The 19051-nt window shown below is 38.3% G+C and overlaps 2 protein-coding genes across 2 annotated transcripts; both read left to right on the top strand.

The window, feature by feature from the left end:
* Positions 1-31: 31 nt before the first annotated feature.
* Positions 32-3092, top strand: LOC147179816 (cilia- and flagella-associated protein 20). The gene is made up of 6 exons (XM_086069657.1): positions 32-387; positions 600-679; positions 797-908; positions 985-1173; positions 2081-2194; positions 2315-3092. Exons 1-6 carry the CDS (start codon positions 304-306, stop codon positions 2318-2320), a joined length of 585 nt encoding a protein of 194 aa, XP_085925783.1. The 5' UTR covers positions 32-303; the 3' UTR covers positions 2321-3092.
* A 167-nt stretch (positions 3093-3259) lies between these two features.
* On the top strand, positions 3260-17430 carry samhd1a (SAM domain and HD domain 1a). The gene is made up of 16 exons (XM_086069656.1): positions 3260-3808; positions 3902-3968; positions 5458-5536; positions 6205-6365; positions 7282-7397; positions 7490-7560; positions 9165-9317; positions 9400-9500; positions 9579-9687; positions 10853-10944; positions 11018-11133; positions 12423-12562; positions 14181-14276; positions 14446-14550; positions 14640-14777; positions 16608-17430. The coding sequence occupies exons 1-16, from the start codon at positions 3628-3630 to the stop codon at positions 16737-16739; spliced, it is 1857 nt and encodes a 618-aa protein (XP_085925782.1). The 5' UTR covers positions 3260-3627; the 3' UTR covers positions 16740-17430.
* The last annotated feature ends 1621 nt before the right edge of the window (positions 17431-19051 follow it).

The raw sequence follows: 19051 nt of genomic DNA, 5'->3' as shown, positions 1-19051 counted from the left end.
GTGCGTCAACAATAAAAAGCCGGAATGAAAAAAACACAATGGATACATTGATCCTAGCAACACCAAAACAGCATGTCAGCAAATTTGGGACAGAAATACGTTCATATTCCGGAATACAGCGAAGCTTGTTGGCTTTTCATTGTTTTTTCCATCTACATTAGGTTAAGACGTTTAGTTTTCGACAACGGAACTCTTTGATTGCATGACACGGAAGCGGCGGGGACGGAAAGGCGACCAAGTGGAGCGTGTGCCGTAGCTCAGTAATCCCGTACACACAGAAGACCCGCACAGAACGCGAAAATCATGTTCAAAAACACATTCCAAAGTGGATTTCTTTCTATTTTATACAGCATCGGGAGCAAACCTCTTCAAATTTGGGATAAAAAGGTAAATTGATGTTTTGATTAAATCGTTAGCTTCATTGTTCTTCTCGATGAGCTGCAAATACGTATTGTAGTTTGTTAATAGTCAAACAACGTAAAATAACGCCTCTTATTTTTTTTTGTAGGCTACATTTTTCTCTAACATGGTTGCTGGACTTTTAAATATATTTTATGACTGAGGAACTGTGTTGTGTGTTTTTTCCCCTTGCTTACCAGGTGAGGAATGGTCACATCAAGCGAATTACTGATAATGACATTCATTCACTGGTGTTGGAGGTCGAAGGCACTAACGTCAGGTGTGTGTCGAGTCTGTCGACTGAACATCATTTTCGGACCAGTGCTTTCCGCTGTGCGTCTACAGTATCAGTCACTTGTGGCATTCCGCTTACTCATTTTTCTTATTCTTGCTACAGTACAACCTATATAACCTGCCCAGCGGACCCAAAGAAGACGCTGGGTATCAAGTTGCCTTTCCTTGTAATGATCATCAAAAACCTAAAGAAGTATTTCACCTTCGAAGTTCAGGTACAGATACGAGCACTTTGTGTGTAGGTGATAGAGGGGCCGAATTGACGCTCTCTATGTACATTTCCCCTTTCAGGTTCTAGATGATAAAAATGTTCGACGGCGGTTTCGGGCGAGTAACTACCAGAGCACGACGCGAGTGAAGCCGTTCATCTGCACCATGCCAATGAGACTTGATGATGGCTGGAACCAGATTCAGTTCAATCTGTCAGACTTCACCAGGAGAGCCTACGGAACCAATTATATTGAGACGTTGCGTGTGCAGGTGAGTTTGCACTGTTTGTTCGACATTTGCAAGTTAGTAGGCTGCTATATAAGTAGCAAGAAATTAAATACACGTGGAAGTAGGGGTGTGAATTGCCTAGTACCTGGTGATTCGATTTGTATCGCGATTCATAGGTCACGATTCGATTCGATACCGGTTAATTCCGATACGAAGCTGTAAATTTGATTATTGCGATTTTTTTTTTTAACTCAAATTTAGAAAATACTAATCAGTAAACTTGTACATGTACACTGTAAGATTTGTACGAAAATGTATTTATTTACCTGAAAAGGTAAAGGACAGGTTGCAGTCTGTTTCACGTTTGAACAGCACTGAAATAAAATATTAAGGCTTAATGTTCCATTAATATAACATTATTTCATGCTTAATGTGTGAATCCTAACCCTAAGTAAGACGTTTTGTTGAATATTCCCATAAAAAAATTGATGTTTAAAAATCGATTCAGCCGCATATTGAATCGATTTGAGAATTGCGCGCTGTAATATCGCAATATATTGCCGAATCATTTTTTTTCTAACACCCCTACGTGGAAGTGGTACAATTTAGGGCTGGGCGATTATGGGGAAAAAAAATAATAATCACAATTATTTTTGATTGGTATTGAAATCATGATAATAAAAAAAAAAGATTTTTCATTGATTTCTAATCATAGAATTAGGTCAATTACCAAAACGTTTTAAATATGTGAAATGCAAGCCTCTGTCATTAAAACCATAATCCATATGACCAACTAGTTGGGTAAGAAAAGGGAGCGCAAATTCAGATTTGCAAAAGCCCAAATAAAGAGCATATTTGCGGTTTTGTGCATTTATTGACTGTATGTAAACACACACGCACACGTACACACAATATATGCTAATATGTGACTACTGTATTTGTCTTTCAGATTCATGCTAACTGTCGTATCAGGAGGGTGTATTTCTCAGACAGGCTCTACTCTGAGGATGAGCTCCCGGCAGAGTTTAAACTTTACGTCCCGGTCCAGAGCCAGAAAGCCAAGGTGAGAAACACACTCGACTGCGGTGTGACCACAGTTTTGATACTGTAAATAATAGAATGTATGCTTGCATTAATTGGATGTACCTCTCACACCCGTTTTTTTTTTCTTTCTTTCTTGCAGCAGTAGATGTCCCAAAACAAACACGCACCATTTCCCCAGACGTGATGCATGTTTGAGCTGTATAATATTGTGTGGCTGTGTAAGTAGTCAGTGATTAATATTTCTTGTGCTATTTTTTTATCAAGAGTGTTTTTGGATATTTGTGAATAAAGAAGAAATGAACAAGGATGCGAAATTTTTAATGGGGCGGGGCTCACTGCCGTTGTTGCTCTCAGAAATAGACAGGGATAGCTACTCACATTTCCTTTTGAACTGGTCTATTCATAAAGTAAAATTTGTCAAATTAACATTTTTGCTGTAAACTCCCAACAACATAACTTCCAAATTCCAAATACTGTAAAAATATTGTCGTGTTTTTTTCCTTCTCTTTTATACAAATCTACAAGTGATTCCCAACCTAGAGTGCTGTGAGAGATCATCCAATTGAACTTAATTCATCCGAAATGGTTTAATTACCTATAAAGTATATATTTGTTCATCTATCTATGCTAACATTAGTAAACATGTGTATGCACCTGTTGCCGTAATTACAGCAGAAGTCATGGCTTCCTGCAAGTCGATCAGCTCGTCAATCATTTCAATATGCAATATTGAATTATAGATAGATAGCTACAATAAGATACATAGATACAGTAGGTAGTGTTCCCTCACTTTTTGCTTTTCAGGGGTAGTTTTATCACTGTTTTTTGGGGGGGAAGAATATTTAATGTTTTCAAAAAATAGCGCTGATCCATCGTGCGCCAAAATACTTAATACAAATAAAAATACTAAACCGGTTCGTGTCACGTGTCTTCTTTTTATGGCTGGCTCCGCCCCTCGCATATGACAAGCACGCTGTATAAAGATGTTGACAGAAATTAACCGGAAGCAGCACATACTAATAGTAAAAACAGCAACGGCACATACTAATTTACCCGATGTAAGTATAATCTCCCACGTGAAACGTAGAGTTTCAGCATACACACTTTTATTAACATGACAAATTAATCACATGTTTAAATGCAAAGGTAAAACATGTTTTTTACATCAAACACGGGTGCGGTAAACGGCGATGTCTTTTATTCTGAAAACACTAACCAGACAACAAGCACTCTGTAAATCCCCGGCACTTGATATTTCGAGAAGGCGAAAGGAAACCGGGGTGTTTATCTTGGGCGCCCGGTTCTTTTAACTGAGAAGTCATTCGAAGCTTTTACTTCATTCTTGAACGGCCGGCCGGCGTGAACAGCACCGTCTCTGTGTTCATTCAATTGGCCGCAACCTTCTGCGTCGACAAAACGTAGATAGTGTCGCTTATTTCTTCATGTATCAACATGGCGAGCCGTAAACGAGACATAGCGACAGCGATTAGCCCCGGGGATGTTTTCCAAACGCCGGGGAAGAAGGTGTCAGTGAACCGGACGCCTGACCCGATCTTTTCCCGATGGGGAATCGAAGAAACGTGCCGGTACCTGCGAGATGAAGGTCTTGGAATGTGGGAAACTGTATTTAGAGGTTAGTGTCATTCAATTTCGTGTCAACATTTGCTTTGAGATTATGTTCAAAACGCGTGCCGGCTAATGGAACAGTTTTTTTTTTTGTCGTCAGAACATAATGTCACTGGTGACGTGCTGCGATATCTCAAAAAGGATGACCTAGAGAAAATGGGTGTTAAGTAAGTATTTTTCTTATTCTGTTTTCACAAACGGAATGGGCATAGTGGTCTTTCTGTCTATCAGTTTGTCCTGTCCTGTCATGTTATGTATTGGCCTTCGTATCTCCCACTCACCAGCCTCAACATTAGAAACTGGACGACACAGTCTAATACATGATATAGCTCTTCAATGTTTCGGTTCTCTTTTTTACACAAGGCACGCCTTTAAAAAAAAAAAAAAAAAAAAAAAGAAAAGACTCTCCAAGTACCGCTATAATGACCGGCATTAAAATACAACAATAACTGTACTTACAACTAAACTAACTGTGTTGTACTGAATATAAAAAAAAAAGTTGAAGACACATTGCATGTAACACAACATAAACCATATTTTGAAGATTTAATCCAGTTACTTGAGTGAGCTTGTGCTACTAGTGCTGGTTAGAAAATTTGAAATATTGAAGACATTTGTGCACCTTTTCCGGCCATATTCTGTGAATATCCAGCTTCTTTTTTTTTTTTAATGAGACCTTTTCTCCTTATGGAGGTTGTCAATTTTGTTTTTTGTTTGCACATCCATCAAGTCAGCAGTTTCCCCCCCATGATTATGACGCCTACTAAACCAGACTGAGGCAATTTAGAGGCTGAGGGAAACGTTTGCTGTTGTTTTGCATTAACAAGCTGACAAGATTTGGGACACAGGGAGTCTGCAATGTTGAGCTTTAATTGAGACTTGTTGAAGTTTTTTTTTATTATTATCCTGACATAATCCTCAAAAATGAAAAAAATAAAAGGCTTGGAATATTTCGCTTTGTGTGTGGTCAACTAATAGTTTCACTTTTCGTTACAAAATATTTAAAATAAATGGACTTTTCCTCAATATTCCAATTTTCTGACCAGCATTAGCAGTAAGAGTACCACTAGTGCTACGTAGCACAAGTTGTCTTTGTTCTACATCACTGCTTGTATTCTTTTCTTGCTTCAAAAAACGCAGTGGAATCATTATTTAGAGAGTTAAGTTAAGAAAAAAAAGTATGTTTTCTAGAGGCTACAAAAAAACACATTCCGACTACATTTAAATTGATTTCAACAGTGGTGTGATCACAGGAAGAAAGTATTATTATTTTTTTAACTGTAAGCAACACCATTTTACAGCAAAACTGCAATATTTGATCCGTTTCTGGAAAGGTAATCGGACACATTTGTCGCTTGTTTCCCAAATGGTTGCCGTGGAGACTGATGTGCGTCAACAATAAAAAGCCGGAATGAAAAAAACACAATGGATACATTGATCCTAGCAACACCAAAACAGCATGTCAGCAAATTTGGGACAGAAATACGTTCATATTCCAGAATACAGCGAAGCTTGTTGGCGTTTCATTGTTTTTTTTCCATCTACATTAGGTTAAGACGTTTAGTTTTCGACAACGGAACTCTTGTGTACCCATCCTAATGAACCCCAACGCTACATTTCTTTCAATGTATTTGTAACAACCTTTTCTATGTCAAGGCCTCTTGGTGACCAGCTGCGGATCCTACACAGCCTGGGGAAGTTGTGGCTCATAGAGGAGGGTCCTCAAACAAATAAGGTTTATTCTCACTTCACTTAAGTATTTGTATAAGATAACCACAAAAAAAAACTGGGTTTGTCGGATAAACTGCAACGAGTGAAAGGACTACCGGTAGTTTAGAAGCAATGGGGGGAAAGGAGAAGTTTGACGTATCGAAAGCAAAACAGTATCATATAATTGCTATCTTAGTTCTGTAAAATCGAAACCTTAACTGAAACATTATCAAAGGCAAGCCAAGACAAGTTTATTTGTATAGCACATTTCATACACACAGTAACTCAATGTGCTTTACACAAAGAAAGACAACACCTATAAGCATCAACAAACACAGTAGTTAACAACATTCAGAGCAAAGAAGAGAAAACTAAAGTCTGTTACAAAATGTACTAAAAGAACATACATTGACAATGTTAAAACATTCAAATACAAACGTTAAAAACATTTAGCGCAAGGAAGTTTAAAAAAGCACGAAGGTGACTCTTGTTTAATTGACTGCAAATAAAATCATGGACATAAATGTAGTTTAATGATTCTTTTCAGCTATCGCACAGGAAGAGAAATCTTGATGATGATTAAAATGTCGTTTATAGCCCATCATATTTCTTTTTTCAGAGGGCAGATTTTAGTACTAGTGTAATTATTGAGTAACTTTTTGCTTATGTGTTTGCTGTCCTACCTTCTGCCAGGTGTTTAATGATCCCATCCACGGGCACGTGGAGCTGCACCCTCTTCTTGTCAAAATCATCGACACACCGCAATTCCAGAGACTTCGAAATATCAAACAATTGGGAGGAACCTACTTTGTTTTCCCTGGAGCGTCACACAACCGCTTTGAGCACTCCATCGGGTATACCTGTCCGTATGTGTGTGCGTGAGAGAGAGAGAGTGGGAGCAATATCCACTGATCCTATTACTGGAGGTCTAGGCCAGTGGTTCTCAGCATATTTTTTTTTAGTGATGTACCCCCTGTGAAATATTTTTTCAGCCAAGTACCCCCTAACCAGCGCAAGGCATTTTTAGTTGAAAAACAGAAAATACTTAAGATAGTGTTGTGCCACCATTGCCCGATTTATTGAACTTTGGAACCTCATTTGTATAGTGGCCTTTTGAACTTTTTGGAAATTAAATAGATACAACTTCAAATAAATAAGTAATTACTTAAATTCATTATGATTATGTCTGTTCTTTGTAGGACTTAAAATGTTTCGTAGAAGTTTTGAAAAATGTTCTCTAGAGGGGTCAAAAGTTGCAAATTTGTCAACACTGTAGGGGTGTTAGAAAAAATCGATTCGGCAATATATCGCGATAATACAGCGCGCAATTCTCGTATCGATTCGATATGTGGCCGAATCGATTTTTAAACATCATTTCTTTATGGGAATATTCAGCACAACGTCTTACTTAGGGTTAAGATAAATACATTTCCATACAAATCTTACAGTGTACATGTGCAAGTTTACTGATTAGTATTTTCTAAATTTGAGTAAAAATAAATAAATTGCAATAATCAATTCATAGATTCGTATCGGGATTAATCGGTATCGAATCGTGACCTATGAATTGTGATACAAATTGAATCGGCAGGTACTAGGCAATTCACACCCCTACAACACTGACTGTGCTTTTGTAAACTAGCTGCTATCTTTTTGCAGCCATGTTCTTAATGCACTCACGTCAGCGATAATAAACTTAAGTCAAATTCCTGCTGTATATTTCTCGCAAGTAACGAGAAAACGCAATGTGATGTGCTTTCAATGTTACAGAGTGGGTTACTTGGCAGGACAACTTGTGAAAGCACTAAATGAGAGGCAGCCAGAACTTCTCATTTCTCGGAGAGACATTCTTTGTGTGCAGATCGCCGGGCTCTGTCACGATCTAGGTAGGTTCCGCCTACAAAGTGGACGCGTTCTGTTACCGTGTAAATAACAATGAAAGAGATCAAGTGAATGACTGCTGCATTTTGGCCCACAGGACATGGGCCTTTCTCGCACATGTTTGATGCCAAGTTCATCCCCAAAGCACGCCCGAATATTTCCTGGAAGGTAACATGCCCTTAAAACTGTTGTACCTATTAGTTAGCAGACGTGTAATAGAGTCTTAATCAGTGAAGTATTCCGATACTGTTGATAACACATGAATCCATCTGAAGATAAACATTGTGATTATGTGATTCACAGATAGCAAAACACTTAATATGTAAGTGAGACCAAGTCGCATTTAGGAGATAGGCTCTTTCTGTTTGTCTTGCAATGCTTCAAAAGTGGCTATGCACTCTTTTTTTTATTTCCTCTTTCATTTCAAGTATCATTCGATCAACTTTTGACTTTAGGCTTTGCAGTTTTTGTAAGAGTAACATTCACTTGACTATGCCTCATCATTGACGTGACACTGACGCAGTGTTGCACAATTGCCATCTGGCAAAAAGCTTTTCTGTCCCTGACTACATTTCAGTGCAAGTTTGAGAAGCTATGGCTGTCACACAGCTTTTCCGTGTAGTACATTTCACACTATCGGAACTGCATGAATATCTTTATTGACAGACTCAAGTCTATTAAAACAAACAACAACAACAAAAACACACACAATAAGCCCAACACAGTGGAATAGGCATGCAGGAAATGAACCCATGGTTTAAAAAACATACAGTTCTTGTAACCAAACCACATACAAAATTTGCATGCAAGCATATTTGCTCGGGCATATAACTTCCTGCATTGTCGCTGCACACCATCATCATCATCACTTAAATCATCCTGCGATACGTGGCCCAGATATTTAACTTTCATTACAATATTAAGTTCTTGTTTGGACAAACACAAAGATAGAAACATTTGATTTTTTTGATCCTCCTTAGATTTAATTATCATTACCACACTTTCCCTGGGACTATATTGGGTGTGCAGAAAGCAATAGTGTCTTTCTGCCCAAGTTTCCCTGCCATAGAGTTTGCTCTCAACATTTGTTCATTATTTTTAATAAAGCGCAGTGCGTACTTAAACCTAGCATTTGCTTTTTTCTTATTTTCAAACTCTGGCCCATGTCTTATTTTACCAGCCAATACCCATTTTTGACTGGCATCTTTAGCTTCTGAATATAAGTCAGACACATGCTCACTCCAACCAGGCATGATCTTATGCTTCCGCTTCTCAATGTTAAGGGAATTGCTATCATTAAGAAGGCCTGTCACTATTTGTTCATACATGTTAAGTACAGCCATGCAATGTTCCTGTTTCTAACAGTTGGTGTCATCACATATGATAGCTTCATAATAATAATAATCAATTTTATTTGTAATGCACTTTACATTTATAAAATACATCTCAAAGTGCACAACTCAGGCAACAATAAAAGCAATAGAAGCACACAGTAAAAACAGTTAATAAAGAATCAGAGTAAAAAGTCAGGAATAAAATCAAAACAAATATGCTGACAAAAAAATGCAAAGCCCACGATGTCAAATCCTGATAGTCTCACGTCTGTCCGAAAGATACCTGAAATGAAATGGGTGGCGGTACAAAAAAGCCGTCCAAAATGCTGGTGCATGTGTGGGTAAAGGAAAAATAAAAGATTAAATAAAAACAAAATAAAGGGGGGGGTCCCTCCATGAATAAGGCAGTAGTGTTTATCTTACACAATCAAATTCCAGCACGAGAAAGCCTCGCTTGACATGTTTGAATACCTGGTGACGAAAAACGAATTGGAGCCACTGATGAAACAACATGGTCTGGTCCTGCCCCAAGACCTGGACTTCATCAAGGAGCTGATTGCAGGACCTCTGGAGACAAATGCAGCCCTCCCTGTAATACGCACAATCGACATCATCATGTAAGATTCAAGTTTGATGCTATTTTATTGTGCTGTTTGTCTATCTGTCTTCACAGTGGCCCTATGCAGGCCGCTCGAAGGACAAATCTTTCCTCTATGAAATTGTGGCCAACAAGAGAAATGGTATTGACATGGACAAATGGGACTACTTTGCCAGGTGTGACTTTTGTGGTTGTGTGCTAAATACTTCTGTCATATTTACTTCAGTTCAACGCTCCTTTTCCTCTTTGATCAGGGACTGCTACAATCTGGGCATCCAGAACAACTCCGACTATCGTCGCTACCTGAAGTTTGCCAGAGTGTGTGAGGTGGATGGAGAGAAGCTCATCTGCACTCGAGACAAGGTGCCGGCAGTCTCACAACGGGCTTTTCTTACTTTTTTTTTTATTATTCAAGAAAAATCTAAGGTTATTAACTATAAAGCGCTTGTCAGATAATAAAATGCAGCAAATAAAGCCACTCCCGCCACTTCTCCACATAGACACACATACACACACGTGTTTATATATACACAGGAGTCTGCACCAGAAGCAGACAACAGACCACGGCCATGTGATACCAGCACAGAGCCCTAGTGCAGCGGCTTAAGAGGAGCCACATATTGCACTGAGGACCCCAAGAAGAGGGACCACGGCCGAAGCCCACAGCTCCCAGTGTAGACGCCTCCCTCCGAAGCAATAAAAGATAAAGACAAATAACATAAAAACAAGAGATAAAAGCACAATAAATAGTAATAAAAGAATGACAGATACGATTAAAACAGCAAAGTAATAACAGTTTAAATGTTAGTTAAAAGCTTAATACATTCATGACATAAAGACATTAAATACAATAAATATATTACAGTATAATACAGCTGCGGGAAAAAATTAGGAAAGCACCCTTGTTTCTTTAGTTTTCTGTTCATTTAGTACGACTAAAAGTACAGTTGTTTGGACCAGTGTTTCAATCAAAGCAAAAAGAGCTCATGAGAGTTGAATCTAAGAGCTGATTGAGACATTTTTCACCTTGACAATGATCAAAATCACTTCATTAGTTTTTACATAAATAGCATTTGCAATGTAGTGCTAAACATTGTGCTTTTAGGCATTCCATGTTTGTTTTTTTGTCAGATGCGCTTTTACTGATACCAGACATTAAAATGAACAAGAAATTGAAGAAAACATGGTGGAATAACTAACTATATTTATCACTTCATATGTGCCTACAGTAAAAAAATAAAATAAAATAAAAGCCAAGTGTGGAGAGCCTCTGTCACAGTAAATTATATGTGACACCCCCAAAATGTTGTTTTATAATAAGAACACTAATGATGGCAGCAAGCTGGCATATGTACCAGGATCAATCGCCAATTGTGCAGTTGTAAGTTACTGACTGCAATATTTTTCCCGTCACTCAAGTTTGGGTGACATTGCTTAGTGTGCAACTAAAATAGATAAGCAGTATAGAAGAATGATAGAGGGATTTTTTTTTTCCTTTGACTGAGAAATCCTGTCGTTTTTCTCACAGGAGGTGGGCAATCTGTATGATATGTTCTACACTCGCAACTGTCTCCACAAGAGAGCCTACCAACACAGGGTGGGCAACGTCATAGAAACCATGTGAGTACTTCATTTTTGTTTTGTTTTGATCAGAAGTATTGGTGAATGAGACTTGTCGATTGTGCCCATACAGGATCACCGAGGCCTTTTTGAAGGCCGATAAGCACATTCAGGTCCGTGGCTCGGGGGGCAAGATGTTCACGCTGTCCACTGCTATAGATGACATGGAGGCCTACACCAAACTGACAGGTTTGTCTCTACCGGAATGTAATTTTTGAGCTCCAGTACCTTTGTGCCCGGTTGGCTGCGTAAAAAAATTAATTAAAAAAAAAAAAGACAGTGGGTCTAAATGTAGAGAACCGTGGAATTGTTGAGAGTTCGACTGTCTCTAACTAATGTGGGTTTTGCTACATAAGTGGTCTCAAAGTCAAAAACTTGGGACATCCTTGATCTATGTAATTTCTGATTTAAAAAAAAAATAAAAAAAAATAAAATAAAATTCTAATTAGGGCTGGGCAATAATAAATTCGATACATCGTCATTTTAAAAATCGAATTGTTGAAAATTTGCAAAATTGTGAAATAGTTTCGTCTTCTGGATTATTAACTCATTCACTGCCATTGACGGCTATAGACGTCAAAAATTCATTTGAACTATTTCTATTTCACATTTTTTTCCACTTCTGTTAACAAGAGTATGAACACCTAAAAAAACATTTATTGTAAATTTAGAACAGATATAAAAAATGTAATTAATTGTGAGTTAACTATTGAAGTCATGCGATTAATTACAATTGAAACATTTAATCGTCTTGACACCCCTAATTTTTAATAATCGTTTCTTCTTTTTTTGAATTAGGGGTATCAGGCGATTCATTTTTTTTAATTGTAATTAATCACATAACTTCACTAGTTAACTCAAGATTAATCATACATTTTATGTTCTAAATATACAATAATTTGTTTTAGGTTTTCATACTCTTGTTAACAAAAGTGGAAAAAATGTGACACTAATAGAAATAGTTCAAATTAATTTTTGACGTCTATAGTCGTCAACGGCAGTGAATGAGTTAAAAGCTGCTGTTCCTTTGTTCTGTTACATCCAAATGTTTTTGTGAGTTGTAATTTTGCCCAATGCTGGATGGGTGGTTTACAAGACATGTTTACAATAGCTATCAACTACTTGATTGTGGCATTTATGTATAAACTATGAAGGTTACATTTAACTAATTGAGAATCAGTATACGTTATTGTTGCGTGAACATTTTTCAATAGGGCTTTCAGCAAGCTCTGCATAAGCCTGATAAACGACCCTGTTGAGTTGGAATCAGCTTGTGCTGGAAGAGGGAAACCTCCAAAACCTGCAGGACCCTGGCCCTCGAGGACCGAGTGTGCCCACTAAATTAAATGAATGTTTCTTGGGTTAATTTGATCAAAATCAATTCAAATCGTAATGGTCCTGAATGACTGCAAAAATTGAGATTGTGATTTTGGGCCATATCGCCCAGCCCTAATTCAAATTCTCTATCTGTCTTGTAGATAATGTGTTTGAACAAATACTCCACTCATCAAAGCCAGAGCTGGCTGAGGCACAGCAGATTCTACAGAACGTTCTTCTGCGGCGCCTCTACAAATGTTTGGGTCAAACCCAAGCCAACAAATCCCTGAAAGTCACTCAGGTGTGTTTGACTACATTTCAAACAAAACCCAGCATTGTTGTTGTTGATACGGCTCATCTCATGTTGTGCACGTACGAGGGAGTGCACAGTACAGCTGCGGAACCCTTCTCAAGGGCCCCCCCCCCCCAAAAAATCACAAACTGCTTTCTTTCTCTTGGTATTTTCTACTTGACTCAATTATTCTGATGATGTCACTGTTACACAACAAATACGGTTTCCTAAATATGACGTTGATTTCTTCTCCACTTTTTTTTCTCTTGTTGATGCTAATCCTCACATCGAGCGAACATTTGATTAATTCCAGGGTGGATTTCAATAGATTAATAATACGTTTCTTGTTAGGTAAATTTGCATTCGTAAACAGTTGTGCTTGAAAGTTTACATACCCTTGGGCTTTGTAAACTTATGAGCACAATTGTAAATGCACAGAAAACTAAACGGCACTTGATGACACAAAAATGCTATGAACCGTCACCAAAATTCACATGCACATCTCTACTCGTGTCAACTTCAACCTCTGAAAATCTCAAAACAATTTCTCACCATACAGTGCACTCATAAGTTTTACATGCCAATAAGGGTACGTATACTTTCAAGCACAACTGTATGCAGGACAGTTAATTCTGGGGATTCCAAACTGACCCACAATAGGAGAAAATCTGCGATATAGAGAGACTATATTTAACAAAATAGAAAAAATGTTATCTAGTTTTAGCTTAACACACTTTAAACATATGTTCATAAATCTATATGGACACAAAATGTGCGTGTAAACAGTCAATTGTATCAAAAACAATATACAGAATTGACAAGTACTCAACTGTGTTATACTTAAGCACCTCTAGGTGGCAGTATAGCCTAAGGCCAGTTCCATTGAACCAAAAAAATCATGAATGTGCAGTTTTAGAGTTGCCTTTTACTCTGGGCCACCAAATCCTGCTGCATACATAAGGATTTTTTTTTTTTTATCTTAACAGATTGTTTCTGTTACAGAAGATAACAAATCAGTAATTTAAAAGTTTTGCTCATACCGTCTGTTGTGTGCTCCGATAATTTCAACAAAACTTCAAGACAGACTTCTTGCGCGATCAAATGTGAAAAAACGAAGAAGAAACATGGAAACAAGTTGCGACTTAGAAGAGGACGCACGAGACGAGGGAATGATTTTTGTTGTTGTTGAAAAGTTCTCAACTAAAATAAAGAAAAGACCGTGCAGATGATCCTGGAGACAACATGAAAGTGGACTTTTTTTTTTCCATCTACTGCGTACACGAGAGGTGAGTTCTCAAATTAAGGTAACAGCTGGTGTCTTATCTTACAGTAATGGGCATGTTTGTTAGTTTTTACACGGCCGCTTCCTCGTCGGTCAGTCAGGTCGCGTACATTTCATCTCGTCACAATTCACGGGAGTCGTTGGCTGTTAACATTGAACACGTATAATATTTAAAATTGTTGGACCGACCCATTTCACTTTTTTTGTTGTTGTTGTTACATCTGTTAAGTTGAGCTCTTGGAAATTTGAAGAAAGTGTCAACTTTGCATTGCTCATGATTGATCTGTTTTTGTCTCACTGTCTTGACTCATCATCATCATGTGTACCATCTCTTTATTTCCAAAGGAAAATCTTCATGCCTGGGAGGCGGACTTGGCTAAGTCCGTCCCTCAGACGGGCGCGCTGGATGTCACTCTGCTGCCTGAAGATTTTGTCGTCAGCGTGAGTTTCTCAGCTGCTTTCCTTCCAGTTTGTCAGCGCCGACTCGCATCTTTTGGCGTCTGGGAACGGGAATGAATAAGCTTCGGCTTTATCCCGTCAGCCTTTTTTTCTTTTCGGGTATTGTCCGAAACGAAAAATGGACAAATAAAAACAAAACCTTTCATTTTAGGTCATCCAAATGGACTACGGGATGAAACAGGAGAACCCCGTTGACAGTATGCGCTTCTATTGCAAGACCGACCCCACCAAAGCCATTCCCATATACAAGCATCAGGTCAGAACTTTGCCAAAGGTTTTGATTGGGTATTTGCTTGAGGTGCTCAAGTAGACTAGACAAGACCTTCGGCTCTCTTTCTCTGTCAGGTGTCCAAACTTCTGCCCGAGCGCTTTGCAGAGCAACTGATCCGAGTTTACTATAAGAAGATGGATGACGAGGGCCTGGTGGCAGCCAAAAAGCACTTTGTGCAGTGGTGCATGAACAATAACTTCACAAAACCTCAGGTGACATTTACTGTATGTGTTACTATGTCACAGGCACGTGCAGGGGGGGTGGGGTGGGGGGGCATGCCCTTTTGGCACTGATGCCCAAAGTGCCCCTTTGTCCATTTATCTATATATATATTTTTTTTAAAATAGTTTGTGTAGTAGCTTTGTTGCAATTTACATAAAACTAATTATTATTACGTTATCCTTGGATGACATCATACTACGAGACACGCCCCATTGTGCCAGGTCGCTCGCCACTACACCTAAGTTGGTCTCTCCGTTTGTATATACGTAGTCTCACTCAGAGTAAACAAAAGCCAAGGTCATAGAATGCAGAGAACTTATTTGATAGATCTTGTCGACATGATCACAGAGCATGCTGCGTACTCGCCCAGCTTCAATTGAAATGTAGTGACACAAGTTGTAACCAGCCTGAGAACTACGATGACGTCTGACATTTGGGCCCAGTTGGCTCTGAGGACGTGGGGAAGATGTCCCCCTCAGTTTCATAACGACCGCCATCCTTCCCATCCATTTTCGCCGGGGCAAAAATCCCCGGTAAAACTAACTTCCATTGGGACGGGCATGGAGCTTCTGCTCCAACTACTGATGCGTTTAAGGTACACAGAATATGTCGGAATTTGTACTTCTCGCTCAGAATACAAAAAATAAATATATCTTTTTGAAGACTCCAAATGGAGCATGTACTCAATGATAGCTAAATTGAAATCTGCTTCAAAATATAAGTGGAAATTGCTACACGATCTTTGTTTTTATTTTAACTAAGAGCTTGTTTTGGAGTGTTTGCGGTCATAATAAGAAATAGTTGGAAGTGTGTTCATAAATTAGGAGGACAATGAAGAACCACAAAAAAAAGAAGAAAAAAACAACAATCCCAGCGTATTATCAAAAATAAACAATGTAGCTTGCTGAGATGTGGCATTTACAGTAATTGTTGGGTACCGTCCCAATAATGAAATATTAATATCTACACCTGCAGGAAAATAATAAAAGGCATTTGCTCTTACCTGAATCAAGCTAAATGTAAAGTAAGACACTTTTTATGCTACTTGAACTATAGGAAAATCCTAGTTTTGTTATTTAAACTGTAAATTTCATGTACATTTTACATAATCATTTTTATTTATTTAAATGTGTTGTTCACGAATGATTATTCATACACAAATGTCAAAACGTTTTTATGGTGATTGGCATTGTAGACAAACAGTTTAATTATGTGTGATTTATTGTTTAGCCATTATTTCAATGAAGAATTTTACAATGGATATCTACACACACGTACGCGCACACATATCTACATAGACACCCTCTTAACAATTTCAATTAATCCCGAAAATACAAATCAGTAAACTTGTACCCTGTAAGATTTGTATGAAAATGTATTTATTTATCTGAAACTTCAGGCTTATAACTGAGCCACTGTATTTAAGGTTGCAGTCTGGTTCATGTTTGAACAGCACTGAAATCAAATATTAAGATTTGATGTTCCATTAATATAACATTCTTCCATGCCTAAAGTGTGAACCCTGACCCAAAGTAAGACATTTTCTTGAATATTTCCATCAAAAAGTGATGTTTAAAAATCAGTTCGGCCGCATATTAAATCAATTCGAGAATTGCCGAATCAAATTTTTTTTTTTAACACCCCGAGTGGATAGTGCAGGCACGTTATCACGTGTCTCCTTTTTGTTTGTTTTTTTTGCTTTTGAGCACCCGCCCCTCTAAAGGTCACTGCACGTCCCTGCTATGTCAGGAAATGGATAACGAGTGTCCTGCTTTTTCAAATTCACCGCTTCACTAATGCCGTGTTTCTGTAACTCGCAGGATGGAGATGTTATTGCACCCGAGCTGACTCCCCTGAAGAAAAGCTGGTCAGGCAAAAAAGAAGAGAGAGATGATGGAAATGAGGGCTCTAGTCATTTGCAGCAAAAAGTAGTCAAGAATCTCTTTCCTTAAGGCCTACGACTTGAGTGAGCCAGCCAAACACTTTTTTTCCCCAGGTTGTCACAGCAATAATATTTGTTTCAAAGTGAATTCATGTTACTCAGGGTTTTACACAAATTGGAATCCTTGACTACAGCTTAGTTTTATTTGTATCCTTTTAAGCAGGATTTTATCACTTGCAGTTTCACCCGATCATGCTTTTGAAACATGAACAATCATACAGTAAATAACCCGATGAAAGGTGCTTTTTAGTGAACGAGTGATATGGAAAGTATTGTTTCCATCCATTGCACATCCTCTGCATTCCTTGTCTCCTATTGTTATCGAGTTGTTTTAGTTTCTGTTTTTTGCATGCATCTATCTATTTGAAAGTTTGAGTTGTAATTGTTTTTGCCTGAGATGTTAAGGGTGTTTACTTTTTTTTCCCAATTTTGCAATACCAAGTTAATCTACATTTTATTTTTCTGTGCATGTGAATTTAACATATTTATGGACCCCAGATACTTATTTTCTCTCACAATATGTTCCCCTGGTTTAAAAATCAATCAATCTGTGAACCAGTGGTGGCAGTTGAAAACGTTTCATTCAAACATGACTTGGCTGTAATTGTACTTGTTTGTGGTGATCCTCTTGGTAAACACTAAACGGGCTCCTTGATTTGATCTTGAGTATTGAAATGAGTGATTAAAATCCTTTGACACTTGGCATTTATTTATTTAGCCACACAAAAAAGTGTACGTTATTTTTGGAGGGATTGATAGTCTTTATATTTCAGTTCAAAGCCAAATTCCTTTTGAGTTTTACAAATAAAACAAGAACCTGGAGTATGCGTGGTTAAAATGATGCCAAGTGGTATCCAATGTGGTCATTTACTGCCATGCATTTTTACTTATGGGGTTTTAGGTGCCAATAATTTAAACTCCTGTGATGAACTCGTTTTTGTTTCTAATCCCAGTGGCGACTTTTGCGAAACGACGCGCTTGTAATAACAAGCATTGAACACCAGAGGGGATCCTAGGCATAGCCAGTCTTTCCACTGAGTACCAAAAACTACATGGCAAACATTTGTGTTCTTTATACGTCAATTGGACCAACTGGGAAAATAGAATAAACTATTTAATAACAACGCCTAACATGTAAAAGTGCTCAACTCTGGCACTGTGAACTGACCCACATCATTCAACTGCTCTAAAGTCAGACTAAACCATCACAATTTGAACTTAAGTACAAAGCTAAAAATGAATTCCAACTGTAAAGCAAACATCATTAGCTAATTTGATATACATATAACACATTAGCTCATTTTAATCCCCGCGTCTTCGGTGGTCAAGGATAAACAGAGCCATCAGTGCACTTTGAATCTCTTTATTTATTTTACAAGTCACATATAGTGTAGATATCATGTGAGGACAGTGACCCCAAGTGGACAGAAAATCCTCATGTACAGTAAGTAAGAAGTAGAACTATCTTGTTTTCAAATAAAGGGAGTGAAAATCATAAGTTTAAAAAACTAATTGTATAGATGTGGAAAAGTCTACTGTGCTTGTATTCTGTTACTGCCAGCCACTGGTCAATATTATTACATCAGGATGTAAGCAGGGAAACACCACAATGTGCGCTTTGGTCTTCCTGTTCCTCATCCTGTGGCACTATGGGTATGTATGTAGAGGAATACCAACACGCACACGCACACACTAACCATGCGCAGGCAGGACCAAGGCCATCAGCCCGCTAGTATTTTTATAATCTTCATCCTCTTTGACCTGTTGCTCCCCTCCTGGCGCCAGTGGTCTCAGCCCTCCCTCTGTGATGCCTCAACCTTACACACACACATGGTGCTGTACACTCAGAGTAATTGAGACCAGCTGCTGCAAGGTGCCTCTTCCCTCAACTGTGCCCCCGCCACCACCAATCTCCCCCCCCCCCCTCCATGCTGCACTTGCCTCCCCCAAAAATAGAAAATAATGACTTTGAGGTAGCTGTTAAGACAAAGTTTCGTCGTCATGGTCCTCACGTCTGCTCGCATTGATTTATGAACGCAGTCTGTAATCAGCAACTCTGTATTCCACATTTTGCATTTTAAAAGTTAGCAAGTGTGTTTCGGAGGGTGTGCGCCCTGTGGGGGGTTCGTAGCGGCGTAAATCCCTACTTCGCGGAAATTAACCTCTTGTGGGGGGAAATTAGGTGATACTGTACAGCGGGGGAAAAAGCTTTTTTTTTTTATGCATTTGCTCCCCAAAAACATAAATACGTACTATTTTAAATATTACCATGCTCCCAAAGACGTATTTATATGTTTTTAGATTATTATTTTTTATACTACA

The sequence above is a fragment of the Leptonotus elevatus genome, chromosome 2, assembly GCF_054856555.1.
Source record: "Leptonotus elevatus isolate MCC_2025b chromosome 2, RoL_Lele_1.0, whole genome shotgun sequence".
Classification (NCBI taxonomy): Eukaryota; Metazoa; Chordata; class Actinopteri; order Syngnathiformes; family Syngnathidae; genus Leptonotus; species Leptonotus elevatus.
Note: the sequence above shows the minus strand (reverse complement) of the source record. Positions and strands in the feature narration are given on the sequence as shown.